General features: G+C 43.4%; 1 protein-coding gene across 8 annotated transcripts in view; it reads right to left on the minus strand.

Annotated features, from left to right (window-relative positions):
- Nucleotides 1-18,361, minus strand: part of BBS2 (Bardet-Biedl syndrome 2) — a 64,505-nt gene that overhangs the window by 17,879 nt on the left and 28,265 nt on the right. For 5 of the 8 annotated variants that reach the window (XM_057710616.1, XM_057710620.1, XM_057710619.1 and 2 more), the window contains 4 exons: nt 6,239-6,466; nt 3,294-3,419; nt 2,962-3,024; nt 2,100-2,177 (listed from right to left, as the gene is read on the minus strand). In XM_057710616.1, coding sequence (XP_057566599.1) covers nt 2,100-2,177; nt 2,962-3,024; nt 3,294-3,419; nt 6,239-6,466 — 495 coding nt within the window. Of the gene's footprint in view, nt 1-2,099; nt 2,178-2,961; nt 3,025-3,293; nt 3,420-6,234; nt 6,467-11,752; nt 12,044-18,361 lie in introns of those variants that run through there. The other 3 variants (XM_057710614.1, XM_057710615.1, XM_057710621.1) reach the window with 3 other exon arrangements.

An 18,361-nucleotide genomic window follows, 5' to 3' on the forward strand; every position in this document is an offset into this window, starting at 1 on the left:
GCCCCAGTTTCCCTAGGTCCCTTAGTCCTTCATTAGTTCACTAGTTTCTTCTTTTGTGGACTAGAGGATCAACAGACACCTCAAATCCCTTGTTCTATTTCATGTTCTCCTGTCCTCTTCTAGGATTTAGGAAAAAGATGTTTCAAAGAACGTGCTCTCCTTGCAACTAGTATTGACAATAAACAGAAATCCTACAAAACCTGAATGATTCCCTAAAAGGGAAAAGATTTAGGACTTCCTAGGTGGCGCGGTGGTTAAGAATCCACCTGCCAATGCAGGGGACATGGGTTCTATCCCTGCTCCAGGAAGATCCCACATGCAGCAGAGCAACTAAGCCCATGTACCACAACTGTGGAGCCTGCGCTCTAGAGCCTGTGAGCCACAACTATTGAGCCCATGTGCCACAACTACTGAAGCCCGCACGCCTAGAGCCCGTGCTCCGCAACAAAAGAAGCCACTGCAATGAGAAGCTCACGCATAACAATGAAGAGTAGCCCCCGCTCACCACAACTAGAGAAAGCCTGTACACAGCATCAAAGACCCAACGCAGCCAATAAATACATACATAAATATGTAAATAAATTTATTTTGGAAAATACTTTATTTAAAAAAAAGGGAAAAGATTTACTACAAATTTGAATGAAAGGGAAATGGTAATGCAGGACACAGCACCTACAGGCCAGTGATTCTCAAGTTGTTTTTCTTTTTGGCAGGGTGGGGGAGCAGGTAACAGAATGGTGGCAACCCCCTTCAAGAATCTAATGAAAGCTAAGGATCTTCTCTCTAGAAAAACACACACTGAACACATACACATAAACAAAACCCCCCATATGGACACACATCGTCAGACTGCTGCTTTTGGCACTCACTTCTCCCCTTCATTTTCCTCTATCCACAACTATCAGCTTACAACCATAACTGTGACTACATAAAAAGTAGAGTAGGACTAAGCAAACATCTACAGTAAAGGTAAACCAGTTAAAGTCACTGATAACACTTTTATATATCAATAGGCACGTTTTGTTTTTTGGTCTCCCTTTTGTAGTCAGGGGAACGGGAGCCTGACGTTCCTAGACAGCTCTGTAAGTGGCGAGAAGTGAGGATGAGTGGCCAAGGTGGGTTTTGAGGCTGGTCCCCACAAGCTTTTCTGATACAGACTGATTCAATTTTGCGCAATCCCATCATTCTGATCCCTAAGACTCCCTGCTGTTTTTTTTTTCCTGTCCATTTACAATGTTTACAAGCCATTGCTCCTCTATCCTCTTCTCCTTCCTTAATCCAGAATATCCTAATTCTTTTTCCTGTTTCCGTCTTGCCCAATCCAGGAAAATCAGCAGCAAATAAATATCCTAAGACTATCAAAACTACAAAGGATAAGAGCACACTTTAGACACTATTTAAAAAAAAAAACAACTCTTTAAGAAACATCTCAGGTTCAATTACATGAGTAATTTTAATCACAAAGAAACTAGTCAAGTTCTCTAACACCTGATTGTTAAGTTTACCTACAGAAATGTGCCTAAGAAGTACTTAATCTGAATTAAGAGAAAAAATATAAAAATCTCAATGATGCACTTCGTTCAATATTCAATCCCATTTAAGACACATGATGAGGAGGACAAGGCACAAAGGTTCACATCCTGACCATGCCACTTAATAGCCATGAGCTTGTGACAGTAATTTCTTACCATGTTCCCTCATCTGTAAAATGAGAACTGATAACACCTTCATAAAAGGGCTGTTGCAGGATCAAATGAGTAAGTTCATATAAAGTACCTGGAACAGAGCCTGGCATATTTTAGGTGCACAATAAATGGTTACTGTTAGTCGTAGTACTATGTATTAGCTCATTAAAAGAAATGCCTTTATGTGCTCAATAATTTTTCTCTATTTAATCAGTCTTTTCAAGATATATCTTGATAAAGGCTATTTAAATGCTTCTTTCTCTGTAATGTAAGGCTCTGTTTAATCCCCACAGTTTTTACCCTAAAACCATCTGGGTTGTGAGAAGATGTCCCAGAACTTTCCTTTGATGTTACATTTGACTGTGGTAATGTGTCAAGGTTATCATAATTCTGATGCCATCTTACACTTCTTACCTCTGTTTCTGTCATTTCTGCCACAATCTCATCTTCTTTAAAAACTCGGATATCAAAATCCTCAGATCCGACAAGAAGCTGAAAGGAAAAAAACATGCATATTTATTTCAGCAAGTGAACACAGCAAAATTTTCAAAAATAAAACAAAAAAACTGCATGATAGTTTGTATGGTGCCACAGCCAACGAGGAGTTCCGACTTCCCAGTAATGTGATGCTCAGAAAGGTTCCTTCCAATAAGAAGGTCAAGATTCAGTCAGTGAAGAAAAAGTGGTTACTATAGATCCTGCCATGTGGGCTGCACCTCCTACCAGAACATGTTCTTTCACCAGGCACCTGGAAATGCTCCCTGATTCAGGGTCTGTTCGCCTGCAGGTGGAAGACCTGTTTCAAAAGCCAGAGTCCAGTATCTGTGGACAGGTGGAGGGTAAGTCAATGCCCAACACAGTACTTCACTGGCTGCCCAAGAAGTTAATTTCCAAAGAAACCATTAGAATAGTTTAAAAAGGCTAAGAGCCAATTGCTAAAACTTTTAGATTCCTGAGAAAGTTAGCCAAAACTGAGAACTAGGTACCAATATGATTTAAAAGCATCGGAATCAAGTTATACAACTATGAAAGTGACTGTGATCTCATCAACTGTTCTGGGTCTCTCCCTGCCAGTGTCTTTGAAACATCATGGTCTTGATCTCTGTCTTAGACAAACACAAGTGAATTATTGTTCAAAAGAGAGGACGAAGACACATGAGGCCCAGCTCGTCACTTAGGCGACAGAGCACCAAAATCAACCACGTCACCGTCATGAGAAAATGTAAGTACTCAACTGAGAAGAACACACAAGAGAAGTATCTCCTCTCCCACGTACCTCTTTCTTCCCATCGCCATCAAAGTCACACAAGGCCAAGGAATGAACATTATCTCCAGTAACCTGAAAATAAAACTAAAATCATTACTATGCCATCTTTTTTCACTTAATCCAAACAGAGGAGCTACATGAAAGAAAGGATGATATGAACCACCAATTTAAAATCCAAATTACCCATATCCTTTTTTAAATGTATGGAATTATAAATACTGTTCTATTTTGTTTCTATTACTCATTACAGTCAGTGGCAAAAAACAAACAAACAAGGCCTAAAGAACATTAAAAGTAAAAAATGTTTAAGAGTATTAAAGAGAGTGTTTCGTTCTTCATACCGTCCAAAAGAGATCATTTCCTTCATGATCGAAACCCTGCAGAGCGCAATTTCCACCAATAATTGCAAGAGGAGAGGAAATGTCTCCCAACGTCCCCAGCACAATTGCATTGGCCCCATCTGCTACCTAAGAAGGAAAAAAAGATACAAACTCTCAAACACAATGCTGCACGGGCACAGTGGAGGCAACCTATATCCTTCTTTTTATTTAGATACTCAAAGTCCTCTGTCATCATTTCTGAGAAGCCACATGGTCTCCTGAGAGGCAGGCCAGGGCTGTCCACCAAGGACAGAGTCTGTGGCTTCTGTGAGCTCATGCAAGGATGGCACAGACCCAGGGTAAACGCAGGCCCTTGGTCTTCCACACTAATCTGCTACGATAACCTGCTACAAAATCCCAGGCTCTCCTGGACTACCAGGTTCTAGAGGCCAAATTCTCCAGAGAATCAAGACTTATGCCTTTAAAGCACCCAATCTTTTGTAATCTATTTTAACCATTTTAGATGGAAATCTTTTTAATACTTATTACTCAGTTCTCATATTACTCTTTTTTTTTTCTTAGCTCTTTATTGGAATATAATTGCTTTACAGTCTTGTACCAGTTTTTGAGGTACACCAAAGTCAATTTCATATTACTCTTTTTAACTGTAAAGTACTAAAAACTACAAACACCTATAGACCCACTATCCAGAACTAATAAATGTCTTGACTTCTTGAATAAAATACACAAGCACAATTTATTTTTGGAAGATTCACGGACATCTTTGTAAACACTGTTTATTGTATAGGAAAACAGTCCTTCCTTATATAATCATTAAGTAGGAAAACTACAAAAAACACATTGACTATAAAAGAAAGAAAGGAATTCATAAGAAATCAAAACTACTAACTGGTCAATTAATCAAGTTAAAGGTAAAAAAAATAAACTGGGAAAAATAACTGCAATATATAGGACAAAGAGTTAATATCTCTTGTTAATAAGATAAGAGTTAATAGAAAGTAAATAAATAAAAGGGTAAATACACCCCAAGCAAAAATAAATAAACAAACAGGAAATTCACATGCAAATGGCCAACAAGCATGAAACAATGTTCATTCTACAATATATCATTTTTCACTTTTCAGATTAGCAAAGATGAAATCTATTGTTGGTTAGGGTGTGATAAAACAAGCACTCACATTCTGCGGGGGAGGTGGGTCTTCTAGAAAGCAACTTAGCAATATCTAACAAAAATTTCACTTAGAAAAGGTTTTTAACTCAGCAATTGTAAAGCCGAATTCCTGTGACTGTTAATTTTATGTGTCAACTTGGCCAGGCCGTTGTACCCAGACATTTGGTCAAACATTATTCTAGACATTTCTGTGAAAGTATCTTTTAGATGAGATTAACATTTAAATCAGTAGACTCTGAGTAAAGCAGATTACCCTCTATAAAGTGCGTGGGCCTCATCCAATCAGTTGAAGGCCTAAATAGAAAAAAGACTGACCTCCCTTGAGGCAGGAAGGGTTCTGCCACCAGACTGCCTTTGGACTTGAGCCTCAACATCAGTTCTTCCCTCTGGAAGAACTGGAAAACCCAGAACGAACTTTTTGGCCAGCCCAATATCTTTTTACTGGGGGTGCTGATTACAGGGATCAAAACTCATTGAATTGAACACTTAAGGTTTGTGGATCTTACTGTATGTACATTTTACCTCAATAAAAAAATACCAAAGGAAAAAAATTGCATTTCTAAGAACTTATCCTTAGAAAATAATCAGCGAAGTTGGCAAAGATATATGCTTATAAAACTATCAATTATAATAGAGAAACTATGGAAGTAACATAAATATGCAACAACACGGAATGCATTAAACAAATTATGGTATATTTTAACACAATGAAATACTATAGCACCAATAAGAATAAAGCACAGATATATAGTAACTTCAATATAAAGATGTTCACAATATATGCATTACTGAATAAAAAGGCCACATGTAATATCCAGGGACTAGAAACAACGCAAAAGTCTATTAACTGGTGAATGGATAAAATGCTGTTTACACATACAAGGGAATATTACTCAGCCATAAAAAGAATGAGGTATGATACATGCAACGAAATGTCCAGAATAGGCAAATCTATGGAGACAGAAAGTAGATTGGTGGTTGCTTAAGAATGAGAGGTTGGGGGAAAATGGGGAGTGACTACCAATGGAAGCGAGTTTTGTTTTTTGGGTTTTTTTTTTGAATAATGAAAATATTCTATAATTGATTATGGTGTGGTTACACAACTCTCTGAATAAACTAACAACCACTGTGAATTGTATTGTATAAGAAATATATCTTAATAAAGCTGTTATAGAAAAAAAAGTAAAAAGTAACATGTATATAGTATGATCCCATTTTGAAAAAAAAAAATTCACTCACAAATACTTAGTAAAAAGTCAGTTGATAAATCAATTCAAGAGTTAAGTGTTATTTCCAAATGAAGAAATTATGGGTAATTACTTTTATTTTGCTTCTATATCTTTCCTATAACAAATACAGATTATCTGAGTATTAAAGTTGCAGTAGCCTGTAGATGGCAAGCTACAGTAAGTGCTTCTCCTATAAACTACGATACTAAACTTTAGGGCAAAGCCACCAGGAGACCTGTTTGCCGGCTTCCTGGCTGTTGGCTGAATTCTCAATGGCAAATCTTGGCTGATGATAGTATCACAGATATACCTCCTGAGAGATAAAAGCTGGAGTGTCACCAAGTGGTTACCAACCATGACCAAATAAAGAAGTGTCAAGTACACGAAGGGGATGTAAATGGCAAAATCTGCATTTTTTTAACTACAGTACAACAGCCACATAATAAACCAAAATAAACGTCTGATCTCTTTCAATCATAAAAAAAAAAAAACAGTGGACATCAATGAGTAATGGAAGCTTTGTAGTTATAAAGGGGTATACTTGCCTCTCTGTAGAACAAATCTGAATTATTGTAGACATCATAAGCCAAAAGATTAGTCTGTGTCCCCACTAAAAGAGCATCATAGCCAAGTTCAGGGTTCAATACGCCTGCAGTCAGGCAGCTGACTGCCTGGTTAATGTTGAGAAGCGAAACATCAGACTCCAGGGGGCTCTGGAAGACCCTGGATGCACTGAAATGCTGGCTCCGGGTATGAGGGTTGTGAATAAACACCTAAAACAAAAACAGTTAATTATATCCCCTTAAAATACCAAAAATATAAAATTAACATCCATTTTTTCTTAAAAAGACTCAGGTTATTAACAGATGTCAACATTAACAACAAGTGACTTTAATCATCAACAAAACTTAAAACACCCATACACAGTTCTGTGCGTGGCTGGCTTTCAATCACTGTGAATTGTGAAAATCCAGTGGTTCTTAGCCTCGTAAAGAACAAGGTAATAGCCAAGATCTAGCTGTTGCTTCCCAGGGCAGCATACCTAACACCGACCGGTAGGATGTTAAAGCACTCTAAAAACCATCCTTTTCCTGGTCAACCTATAGGAAGCTGCTGCCAGCTACAATGTGATTGCTATACACAAAGATCAGAGAAAAGAGAATAAGAAACACTTCCTTTAGTATCTTTCATCCCAGCACCTAACTAATTCACTTCCTAACCTTTAAAACCGGTAGTTTTAAGGTCTGGTAGGTAGTAAATTTGTCTTACAAACCTAAACTGAGTCACAAAAAGCAAGCTTCTGGAAGGATTTCATGGTCTATACTAGTAAGACAGAATTAAATAATTAGCTCAAAGTTAATTAATTTAGCAGCTTCGGCTATCATAAACACAATCATCTGAGTGTCCCTACAAATCTTTAAATTTCCTTGGGCTTCATCTGTAAAAGGAGGTTTAGACTAAAACATGCATTCTCAAGAGGCGTGATGTTACTCTCAAGAGGGATAACCAGGTTTGGGGGGAGGAAATCTCAGACATTAGAATGGCTTGTAGTCTCCAAAGGGCTTTTACAAAAACAGATATACTGTACATCTGTGATATTAAACATTTCATTAGGGAAATTTTCATTTTCTGAAAAAAGTTCCATGGGAGGCAATATGGAAAAAAAAAAAAAAAAAAGGATGAGAAACTGGACTAGAGATGCCTTAAGCCCCTTCTAGTTTTAAAATTTGCTAATTTTAAATGAGTATTTCAACCCTTTGGTATGAATATGTGACCAGATGAGGCTGGTTTGATTGCTCACCACTCAAAAGGCCAATACTCAAGAGCAAGTGTTGATGGAAAAGGAAACTTTGCTTTACTCAAGAGGCCACCAACCTGGGAAGATGGTGGACTAATGTCCTAACACCATCAAGCTGCCACCTAGGAGACAAAGGGTTGTTTTTTTTTTTAATAAATTTTATTATTTTTTAAATTTTATTTATTTATTTATTTATTTTCTTGATTCTGCTGGGTCTTCGTTGCTGTACCCGGGCTTTCTCTAGTTGCGGCGAGTGGGGGCTACTCTTCCTTGTAGAGCACAGGCTTCTCATTGCAGTGGCCTCTCTTGTTGCAGAACACGGGCTCTAGGCGCATGGGCTTCAGTAGTTGTGGCACATGGGCTCAATAGCTGTGGCTCACAGGCTCTAGAGCACAGGCTCAATAGTTGTGGCACACGGGCTTAGTTGCTCCGCAGCATGTGGTATCTTCCTGGGTCAGGGATCGAACCCATGTCCCCTGCACTGGCAGGCGGATTCTTACCCACTGCGCCACCTAGGAAGTCTGGGAGACAAAGGTTTTAAAGGCAGCGTGAGGGAAGGGGGCCGCAGGGTGCATGAGCAGCTCATGCATGATTCTTGGATTGGTTGGCATCAAGGTGAAGTTTCAAGCATCAGCTATCTTCTGGTTTCAACCAGTCTGGGGTCTATGTGCTTATGATCAGCAGTTTTCAACTGGTAGGGGTCTGCTTCCTGTAAAAACAGCTTAGGAATGTGTGTCAGACCTTTATAGCTTTCAGGTAACTGGCCAGTTTTCCAGCTCAACAGCTTATTTCTACATCTTCACATTCCTTATCATTAACTCTTGAGCCAGGCTTCTGAGACTCAGGGGAGGCCTAGGAGACTAAAGCTTTTCTACAAATAAGAGGCAGGTAGAGGGCATGGTGGAGAGTGGTCTGCTCAAGGAAGGCCCCATAGGGTCCTGCTTGGTTACAACAACCCCTTTTCTTTGATAATCCTCAATCCTGAGGAAAACGTGTGGAACAAGAAAGGAAACAGAGTCTTCATAAACTCAGCAGAGGAACTCAGTTTTAAGACTCCGATTTAAATCCAAGCAGGATTAATTTTAACTTATTATCGAAAGAAGGTAACCTATACAATAAAAAATAATTTTTAAAAGCTTGGTTAGAAACATATAGAAAAGGTGTGTAGCTGCTGAATATTGTGTTCATGTTCTCATTTGTGTAGTACTTACAACATGCTTTTTAAACGTTACTACATTTGGTCCTCACAACAACATTTGGTCCTCCTGATATATAGAGGAGGTCAGAGGGGTTAAGGCCCTTTCTCAAGGTCTCACCACTGATAAGTGACCGAGCTAAGATGCAAGCCCGATGTCTGGCTCCAGTAATCTCTAGTCTCATCTTACTTCCTTTTATAACAGTTCTGAACAAAAGAATTCTTACAGAGTTTTCTAGTAATTAGTTAGGCTGAGAAAGAACAGGAGGGAAAATAACCTATGGACGTCATATTCGTTGTTACTGGGATGAAAAGAGTTTGGGGTTTGCTGCTGACAGTAACAGTCCCAGGAGTCTGGTTTCTCCCTAGTTCCCCTCCTGCTGGTCTCTGCACACAGAATCAGTGCTCAGGAGACTCACCCGTCCCACACGCTCAGTCACACAACAAAGAGATCACTCCCAGTGCCTTCAGCCAAAGGACTGGCTGAAGTTCACGCCTTTGCTCTAGCTGAGGGGATGCTGCTGACAATATAAATCCCAACTAGGCCCTCCAACTCCATGGTGAGAGAAAACATGTCCTCAGATGAACTAATGTTCATCCTGCAAGAAACCCCTTCTTAAAATATCCTTGCTCAGAGACCAGATCCCAATAAGTCAGCCCTACATTCATAACACAGTCCCACTGAAAATGACAAAATCCTGTTTCTAGAGACATGGGCCCCAACAGTCAAGGAGGGCTTTAGCCTTACCTGAAATGTTTAATTGTTTTTAAAGGAGAATATATTTGTGTATTATTTGGATCATAAAATAGTACTAATTTTTTTTTTAAGTCTAAAGATAAAAGACCAGGTCAGAACTTTTCAGATTTGTTTTTGAAGTTCTGAATATAAAGGGTCCAATTACACAGGACACAGGAACTTCTCTCTCTCTCCCTTTTTTCCCCCCATCTTCAGAAACAAACTTAGAATCAAGTGTCCCTGCCTCCCACTCTAGGTCACATTCTAATGAAAGGGCGTCCATAGAAACCTCTGCCTGATCTTCCTACTTCCACTCCTATACTCTCCTCCCTGCATTTCTGTTGCAGTACCAGCCAGTGATCCTCCACCTAAAACATAAACCAAATTCCATCAACCACTTTATTAAAACCAAGGTCTTTCCCGTGGCCTACAAGACCCTGTATGATCTAGCCGCTGGCTACCTCACTGCTCCCCTCAATCCATTCCAGCCCCAGAAGCTTTCCTGTGTTCCTGGAACACACCAAGTATTGCTATATCTCTACCTCAGAGCCTTTGTACTTGCTGATACACTTACTCCACCTATCCGCAGGGCTTGTATCCTCATTTCCTTTAAACCTCTGATCCACAGTTATCTTATCAGAGGCCTATTTGATCACCCTGTCTAAAATAGCAATCTCCCATCACCCCCAACCCCTTACTCTGTTTTTCTCCTATGGAGACACTGTGTGTGTGTGTGTGTGTGTGTGTGTGTGTGTGTGTGTGTGTGTCTGTGTGTGTGTGTGTGTGTGTGTGTCTGTGTGTGTCTGTGTGTGTCTGGCTCTCCCTCTCAAAGTAACCTACAAGGGGATGTTCCATTCACCCCTGTAAGTGCAGAGCTAAGAACAGTACCCAGCACACAGCGAGCCCTCATTAAATTAGGCGCTGAGCTAATATCAATAGGATCTTTTCAGCCTATTTATGCAGCTGCTGTGCACCTACAGCAAAATCAACATGAATTTCTTTTTGGTATTTGTCAGTGCCTACTAACATTATTATGTACCAGGCTCTGTGCTATGTGCCTTCCTCCATTATACAACTTAATGAAAACGAATCATTACTTTTTACTTATGTATCCCAAGGTGTAGCATATGAGAAAACATACAACATATGTGGAAGTGTCATGAAAACTATAAATCATTACATAAATGTTAGCTTTTTAAATCCACACTGGGTCAGAGAACAGGCACTCTAATCTCATTTCTACTGCTTTCCAGTTGAGCAGCCTCGAACAGTGCTTTGAACCTCTGAACCATTATTTTTAATCTGTAAAGTAGGAGTGATAAAAAGAAAATAAGTTAACAATTAGTGAGCACTGCCTGTATGCCAAGTGCATGACATATTCATAGTTACTTACTTAATCCTCTTAAGAACCCTATGTGGTAGATACTTTTAAGTATGTTGCCCCAGGTCATGAAATTAGTAGGTACTGAAGCCAGGATCTACCCACACCTGTGCTAAGCTGGCGACTGGCACCATAATATAGAGATAATTAAGATAATAAGGCTTTGTACCTGTTAGAAGTTTTTATGCTTGGCGTCACAGCATTCCGTGTATTTTGAGCCCGCCTCCATCAATACACAGTGCCTTGATTTGCCCTGTTTGTTATCCTTATGAGCTATAAGCTTTCCGAAAGTAAGGACTCCAGCTTTATCTCTGAATCCCCAAGATCTAGCACAAAGGAGGTGTTCAGTAAGTCTGCTGAATGTTGAGTGACCATATGTTTTTCGTCTCGGTGACCCCCACACCTTACACAGCACCCGGCGCACAGTAAACCCCTGATATGTACTTAGTGAATAAATTACAGGAAGAGACGTGAAAGCACGTGGATAAAGATCAAAAGGGCAATTTGAATCATTTAAGTTAGGCGTCTTTACTTTTTTTTTTTTCCGTAAAGTTGTTTGGCTCTGAGAGGCAGGCTGAGAGAGTAGAAGCTCCAGAGCGAAGGGCAGAAGTTCAGAGCTCGAACGTGGGATCTGCCACTACTGCTAACCCTGGCCAAGCCCTTCCTCCTTCTGCGAACTTCTTTTCCCTAAGCTCCCTATCTGTACAGAGACACCAACACGGTCCGAGTCTAAGTGCCTGAAAACAAGTTAACTGCTCAGAAAAGCCGTTCCGCGTCATTATTCATGATTTCTGCGCAGGCAGGAGAGCTACCCAGACTCCCGACCCGTTGCCGGGCAACCCTGGCTTGGGGCGGAGTCTGAGGAGGAGGCGCGGGAGTGCAGGGACGCGGCCCGCGGAGGTCGCGGGGAGGCCGGGGGCCCCAGCTCCGCAGGGCTGGGAGCGGTTACCTTGCCTGCTTGGGTAGCGGCCGCCAGGCACGGGTGAGTCCCGTCGTAGCGCCCGACGGCCACCATGCGGGGGCTGATTTTGTGGCGCAGTTTCAGGGTGAACACGGGCAGCAGCATGCTGGCGATGGCTCGAGAGTCGTGAACGAGCGGCCCGCGACCGGCGCAGCGGAGCCGGCCTCACCAGCGGCGGCGAGGGGCGCAGGGACCGAACAGGACCGGGTCCCGCTGCCTCAGGCCGGGCGGGAAACTGAGCCGGACCGAGCTGGACCCCAGGCCGCGGGCTCTTTCTGCGGTTGCGCAGGCCCGCCCACCTAGTTCTGCGGCTGCGCAGTGGGGTTAAGGCGGAAGTTGGGTCTCGGGGGTAGGGTCGTTCCTTTTGTGGCTGTAACTTAGTCACATTGGATTCCACTCAACTAACGGCTCTGTGGTGGCGGTGTCTGAGCCAGCGCACCCCTAGGGCTTCTCCTCCTAGCACCACAACCAAGCTGCTGCACCGTTGCAGACTACACGCATTCCAAAGGGTCATTAATTCAAGAAATATGACTTGAATGACTACTTTTCCCCTTCCTTTAACTGTTATGTTGATGCCTTACAGTAGTTACTAAATATATCGATCCTCTAAAAACAGAACAAAAATAAACCAAAAAATATACTTTAAACTCTCACCTTTAAATAGTCCATGGCCGTTTGTAAAACTCTCTATAAACTTTAAATGCGAACATAAAAAATTGAAACGTCATTAAACTTCTCGACATTCATTCAGTTAATTTTTGAGGGTTTACTATGTGTCAGGCACTGTTCTAGACAATGATATATGGCAGTAAACATGACAAACCTCTGCTCGCCTGGAGCTGACATACAAGTCAGAGGAAACAAACACTAAATGAGAAATGCACGTGGGAGGTCATTTGGCAATAAGAAGAGAAGAGGGGTAGAAGTTTGGAGGAAGTGCAATTTTAAATAAGATGGTAGGGAAGAGACCAACCTCACTGAGAAAGTGACATTCAGGCAAGAACTTGAAAGAAGTAAGGAAGTCAGTTTTGAGGAGGAGTGTTCCAGCAGAGGAAATTCAAGTGCAAAGGCACTGAGGGATCACGTTGCCTTCTGGAAATAAACGTTTAGGGCTGGGGGATGAGATGAGTAGGAGCTAACAGAAGAGACTGAGAAGGAAGCCAAGTGAAGAGAGTGTTGCCAGAAAGAGGAAAATAACCATGTCAGATGCTGTAGGTAGGTCTTGAAAGATGAGTTCTAGAATATTCTTGATATTTGCATTCTGTAATTACAGCTGTTCAAATGAGCATCTTTTTTCAAGTCTATTGGAAGTGTCTGTGACTAGTTGTAATCTCTTTGGAGATAATGTCAAAAGACTAGATTTGAACGCCTTGAGGGAATGTAAGGCCTGAGCCAGTAGCCTAATAAGCTCCCTCTGATAGGCCTTGCCTCTGAGTTCTCCCAGCTCCTTTATGCCCCAGTGTCTCTGCTGTCACTGTCTAGCACTTACCTGATCAGCCCTGTAATGGAAAGTGCCCTGGGTCTGTCCTCCTTCTTTTTACCATCAGAACTTTGTGAGGTACCCCTCCCCTCAGCCCCTAGACTCTGCCTCCAGGGAGTCATCAGCTCACTGAATCCACTCCATTTTGCTAACAGCTGACCACAAGGCTGATAGGCCACCTCTCCCAGGAACAGCTTGAAAGGAATACATCTCTAATAGAGGTCATCTCACAGTCTTCATTTTTCTGACGAACATTTATTGAAGGTTTCTGGGTGTTAGTCAGTGTTCAAGTAGTTAGGGACACTGTGGTATACAAGAAAGACATCATCTGTGCCCTCATGGAATTTACATCTAAGAATGTATTCATTTGATAATGCACTACTATAACAAAATACCACAAACCCGGTAGCTTAAATAACAGAAATTTATGTGATCACAGTTATAAAGGCTGTAAGTCCAAGATCAAGATGCCAAAACAACTGATTTCTCCTGAGGCCTCTCTCCTTGGCTTGCAGATGGCCACCCTCTTGCTGCCTCTTCCCATGGTTGTCCCTCTGTGCATGCACCCTTCTCTGTGTGTCCAAATTTCCTCCTCTTGTAAGGACACCAGTCTGATTGGGTCAGGGCCTGCCCTAACAGCTTCATTTTCATGTAATCACCTCTTTAAAGGTCCTAATTCCAGATACATTCTGCATACTGGGGGTTAGGACTTCAACAAATGAATTGGGGTGGAGGCGTACACAATTCAGCCCATAATAAGGGAACACGGAGCAACAGACATTAAACATGAAAGCAGGGACTTCCCTGGTGGCTCAGTGGCTAAGAATCCACCTGCCATTGCAAGGGACACAGGTTCGATCCCTGGTCCGGGAAGATCCCACATTGCCGCGGAACAACTAAGCCCATGCACCACAGCTACTGAGCCTGCGCTCTAGAGCCTGCAGCGAGCCACAACTACTGAGCCTGAGTGCTGCAACTACTGAAGCTTGCAAGCGTGCCTAAAGCCCATGCTCTGCAACGAGAAGCCGCCTCAATGAGAAGCCCGCACACTGCAACAAAAAGTAACCCCCACTTGCAGCAACTAGAGGAAGCCCGTGTGCAGCAACAAAGACCCAACGCAGCCAAAAAAACATGAAACAAAAACATGAAAACCAACAAGATTGCTTTATCACTTTATCTGGAGATAAGGCTGATGTGCTGAGGCTCAGAAAAGGCTTTTCAGAGGAAGTGACATTTGAACCAAGAGCTTTAGGACAAGAAAGGGGCAACCATTAGAAAAGTGGGGGAAGGGCATTCCAGACAGAGGGAAGAGCAAAGGCAAAGGCCCAGGCTGGGCATGTTTGAAGATCAGAAAGAAGACAAGGTGCCTGGAGCCTAGTGAGTGAGAAAGAGAGGCTGGGAGGGGCCGCAACACACAGGGCAGCGAGCCACACCAAGGAGCTTGGGACTTAAGTCTTTAGCAGACAGACAAGTCCATGGCCTGCTGGATATCCACGTAAGGCTGGTCTTGGCCTCCATCCACCCAGTCAAGCCTCGCTCACTCAGTGTACTGCCTTGGTGGCCTGCAACTTCACTTCCGCTCTTGCCAACAGGACGGTACCAGCAGCAGCACAGCAGCACTAACATTTAATGAGCATTTTTTTAGGTGCCATTCTGAGCACTTTACGTGGATCATGTCTCTCAGTCCTCCCTATGAGGCAGATACCACTGTTATCCCATTTGACAGATGACAAAACCTTACCAGAGTCACCTCCTCCCTTCATAACTCTTCACTGGCTCCCCATTTTCAGCCAAAGTAAGTTCAAGCTCTTTGACAGATTACACAAAGATCGCCAAGCTCTGACCCCTGTTGGCCTCTGCAGCCTCCTCTTTTGTTGCCTCTTGCCTCACGCTCAGTCCCTTCTCAGATGCTTTCTTAGCCTCTCTGCCTTTGCTCACACCAGCCCTCTGCCTGGAATGTCCTCACCCTCACCTCATAGGCTGGACGGCACCACTCCGGGGGGTCATGTCTGACAGTCTCTCTCACAGCGGCTACCACACTCGGGAGGTTCCCGCCCTTCCTCTGTGCTTCCATTGGTCCCCCAGCAGTCATATTGGGAGTATTTGAGTCTTTGCATCACAACTCTAATCAGGAACAGCATGGATCCCCAGAAGGGTAGAGAATCCCCATCCTCCCAGCCAAGCCCTCATCAGGGGCAGGGGACTTGGAGGCCTTCCGACAATGGCCAGGAGAGGCTGGCCCACAGTCTTTTCTACCTCTCATGACCCACTAAGAATCACTGGCTTTTCAGAGGGGACACATCTTCATATCAGTGATATCTGAGGCCCCATGAGAACCCAGGACTTGGAGGGGTAGGAGCTCGTGGGCTCCAGGTTGGCAGCATTCCATAGCAGGTAAGCCCACAAGCCTTGAGAGCCTGCAGACCTAGGTTCAGATTCCTCCTGGGTCAATCACTAGTTGAGACTGGGGTCCATCATTTAACCCTCACGCTCACATTTTCTGAGTGCCTTCTCTGTGCCAGGCGCTTGATACACTAACTCAGTGAATCCTCACAGCCACCCTCTGAGGGAGATTCTGTCATCATCCCATTTTACAAGAGAGGAAACTGAGTCATGGGAAGTTATATAACCTAAGCCCAAGGTCACACAGCTGGGAAGTGGCAGAACCAGGATGGCCCACCCAGGTGGTCCAGGCTCCAGAGCCTGAGCTGCTGAGTACTGCACATCCTGTCTCCTGCAGTCAACACCCCAAGCGCCAGTGTCTCTTCTAGAAAAGAGAAAGATTAATAGTACTACTTCTGGGGAATGTTGTTGTGAGAATTAGACCAACTAATATAAATAAAGGACTTAAAGCGATGCCTGGCACTTAATAAGGGATCCCATAAGTAGTTATTATCATTGTTATTGTAAGGTTATTATTATTACCTCTAGGTGAAAAGGCTGCTTTTGACTTGTTAGGGTTGCTATTGTAATAGAGTTGGTGTCTTTTTTCCTTTCTTTTTCTTTTCTTTTCCTTTTTTTTAAGCAGCTGGCTTTGTTCCCAATACCCTCTCAGTCCTGGGGTCAGAAAAACCAACCTCACTACTCAAGGTCTGGTGGGACTAGGTGAGACCAAGAATTCAGATCCTGACTTAACAGGGGCCACGCCTGCCACCTGCCTGTCTCTCTGTGTCCTCACCTCGCCCATGCAAAGCACTCCCACTAGAGGGTGTGCAGGTGTAAAGAATGGAGGCTTTCAAAGCTCAGGACTCAGGACTAAAGGCCTAGAGGGAGGCAGGGTGAGAGGGGCCCCAGGACCCGTGGCTTCCACTAGTGGCAGGGTTGAAGCCTAGCAAGAGGACTGGGGCTGGGGAGCAGCTGGAGAAGGATTTCTGCCTTTTTCTTTATGCACTGTGGTGTTGGCTGTTTTCGTAGCAAGCTCGGTTTACTTTTGTAACAAACACATACACACAACTTGAAAATAAAGGAGTATAAGGGGGCTGTCTGTGAACTTCAGAGATCCACAGCTTCTCCTCACCCATTGCCCCAGAACTTGCCAATAAAGGACCCCAGCCTCAAGTTTCCCCAGACTTAAACTCCATTAGGCCACGGAGGGGCAGGGGCCGCGGACCACCGGGGCAGAGCAGACAGCACAGAGCCTGGCTCTGTGAGAATGGTTCACAAGCAGCCCTCCCGGATGCCCCATCCTTCAGTCTTTCATCACATGACTCCCTGGTACCTGTGGGATGCGTCTGCTGGGGGCCATGAGGGTGAGCCCGTTCATGTGGGTATCTTCTCTCAGCCCATTTCACACATGTGAAATGAGGACTAGAAGACATATTCAAAGCCACTTCACCGCATGTCAGTTATGCAAAACAGAAACAGCTGCCTTTTGGTCAGCAGACTGGGAAAAGCTAAATAATAACAATAATAACAAGAGCTAACGTCTGTTGAACACTTACTATGTGCCAGACTCTAAATTATTTACTTGTTTTTATCTCACTTGATCCTCATAATAACTCTATGAGGTAATATTATCCCCATTTTACAGCTGCAGAAACTAATTTCAATTCCAATTTTCCTCTACTCCCCCTGCCCCTTACTTCTCCCCAACCTGCACATTTCACTGAACGGGTAAGAAATGCCATCCATCAGTATTAGGTATCCCCCCATCACCCACTTTACCCCAGCCCCACCTTACAGAACCATCAGAACTTGGGAGGCCTAGTGATGCCAGAAAATAGGGAGAAGGCTCTCTGACCACCATCTCTTGTGGTTGCTGCCAATATCCTTGCCCAAGGTCTCAGTGGCCTCTTGTTATGGGGGATTCTCTGACACTTCCATGGGACTTGAAACTCCCTGGAGAGGCCAAAAATCCCAGCGCCCAGGGTCCCATATCCCTCAAAGCATCATGCCTTTTTCTTGGGGCTCTTGCCACATCCCCAAGGTGAAGCCAGGGTCCACCATGGTGCCCAGATGCTTGTAGCTTAAGTCTGTGAGTAACCTCGGGCAGAGAACGCTGAAAGTCACACGAAGTGAGAAACTCTTATATTAAAATGGAATTGCTAGGGGCTTCCTAGGTGGCACAGTGGTTAAGAATCCTCCTGCCAATGAAGGGGACACAGGTTCCATCCCTGGTCCAGGAAGTTCCCACATGCCACGGAGCAACTAAGCCTGTGCGCCACAACTATTGAGCCTGTGCTTTAGAGCCCGTGAGCCACAACTATTGAACCCATGTGCTGCAACTACTGAAGCCCATGTGCCTAGAGCCCGTGCTCCACAACAAGAGAAGCCACGGCAATGAGGAGCCCGCGCACCACAACGAAAGGTAGCCCCCACTCACGGCAACTAAAAGAAATCCCGCACATAGCAAAAAAGACCCAACACAGCCAAACAGATAGATATGATAGATTGATAGATAGATAGATAAATAAATAAATAAAAAACATGGAATTCCTAGGGATCTCAAATTTATCCTGTACAGGTAAGGAGTTGTTTCCAGAGCTCCGCCACTATTGAGTTTTTGAAATTGTATTCCTGGTTAGTCTCCATTTGTCTCTCCAGCTCCATTTTCTCTGTCCTGGTGCCCCAGAAGGCTGGCCTCTGCAGACTTCATCACCCAGGCTCCCTTGCACTGC

Source organism: Hippopotamus amphibius, chromosome 16 (genome assembly GCF_030028045.1).
Source record: "Hippopotamus amphibius kiboko isolate mHipAmp2 chromosome 16, mHipAmp2.hap2, whole genome shotgun sequence".
Lineage (NCBI taxonomy): Eukaryota > Metazoa > Chordata > Mammalia > Artiodactyla > Hippopotamidae > Hippopotamus > Hippopotamus amphibius.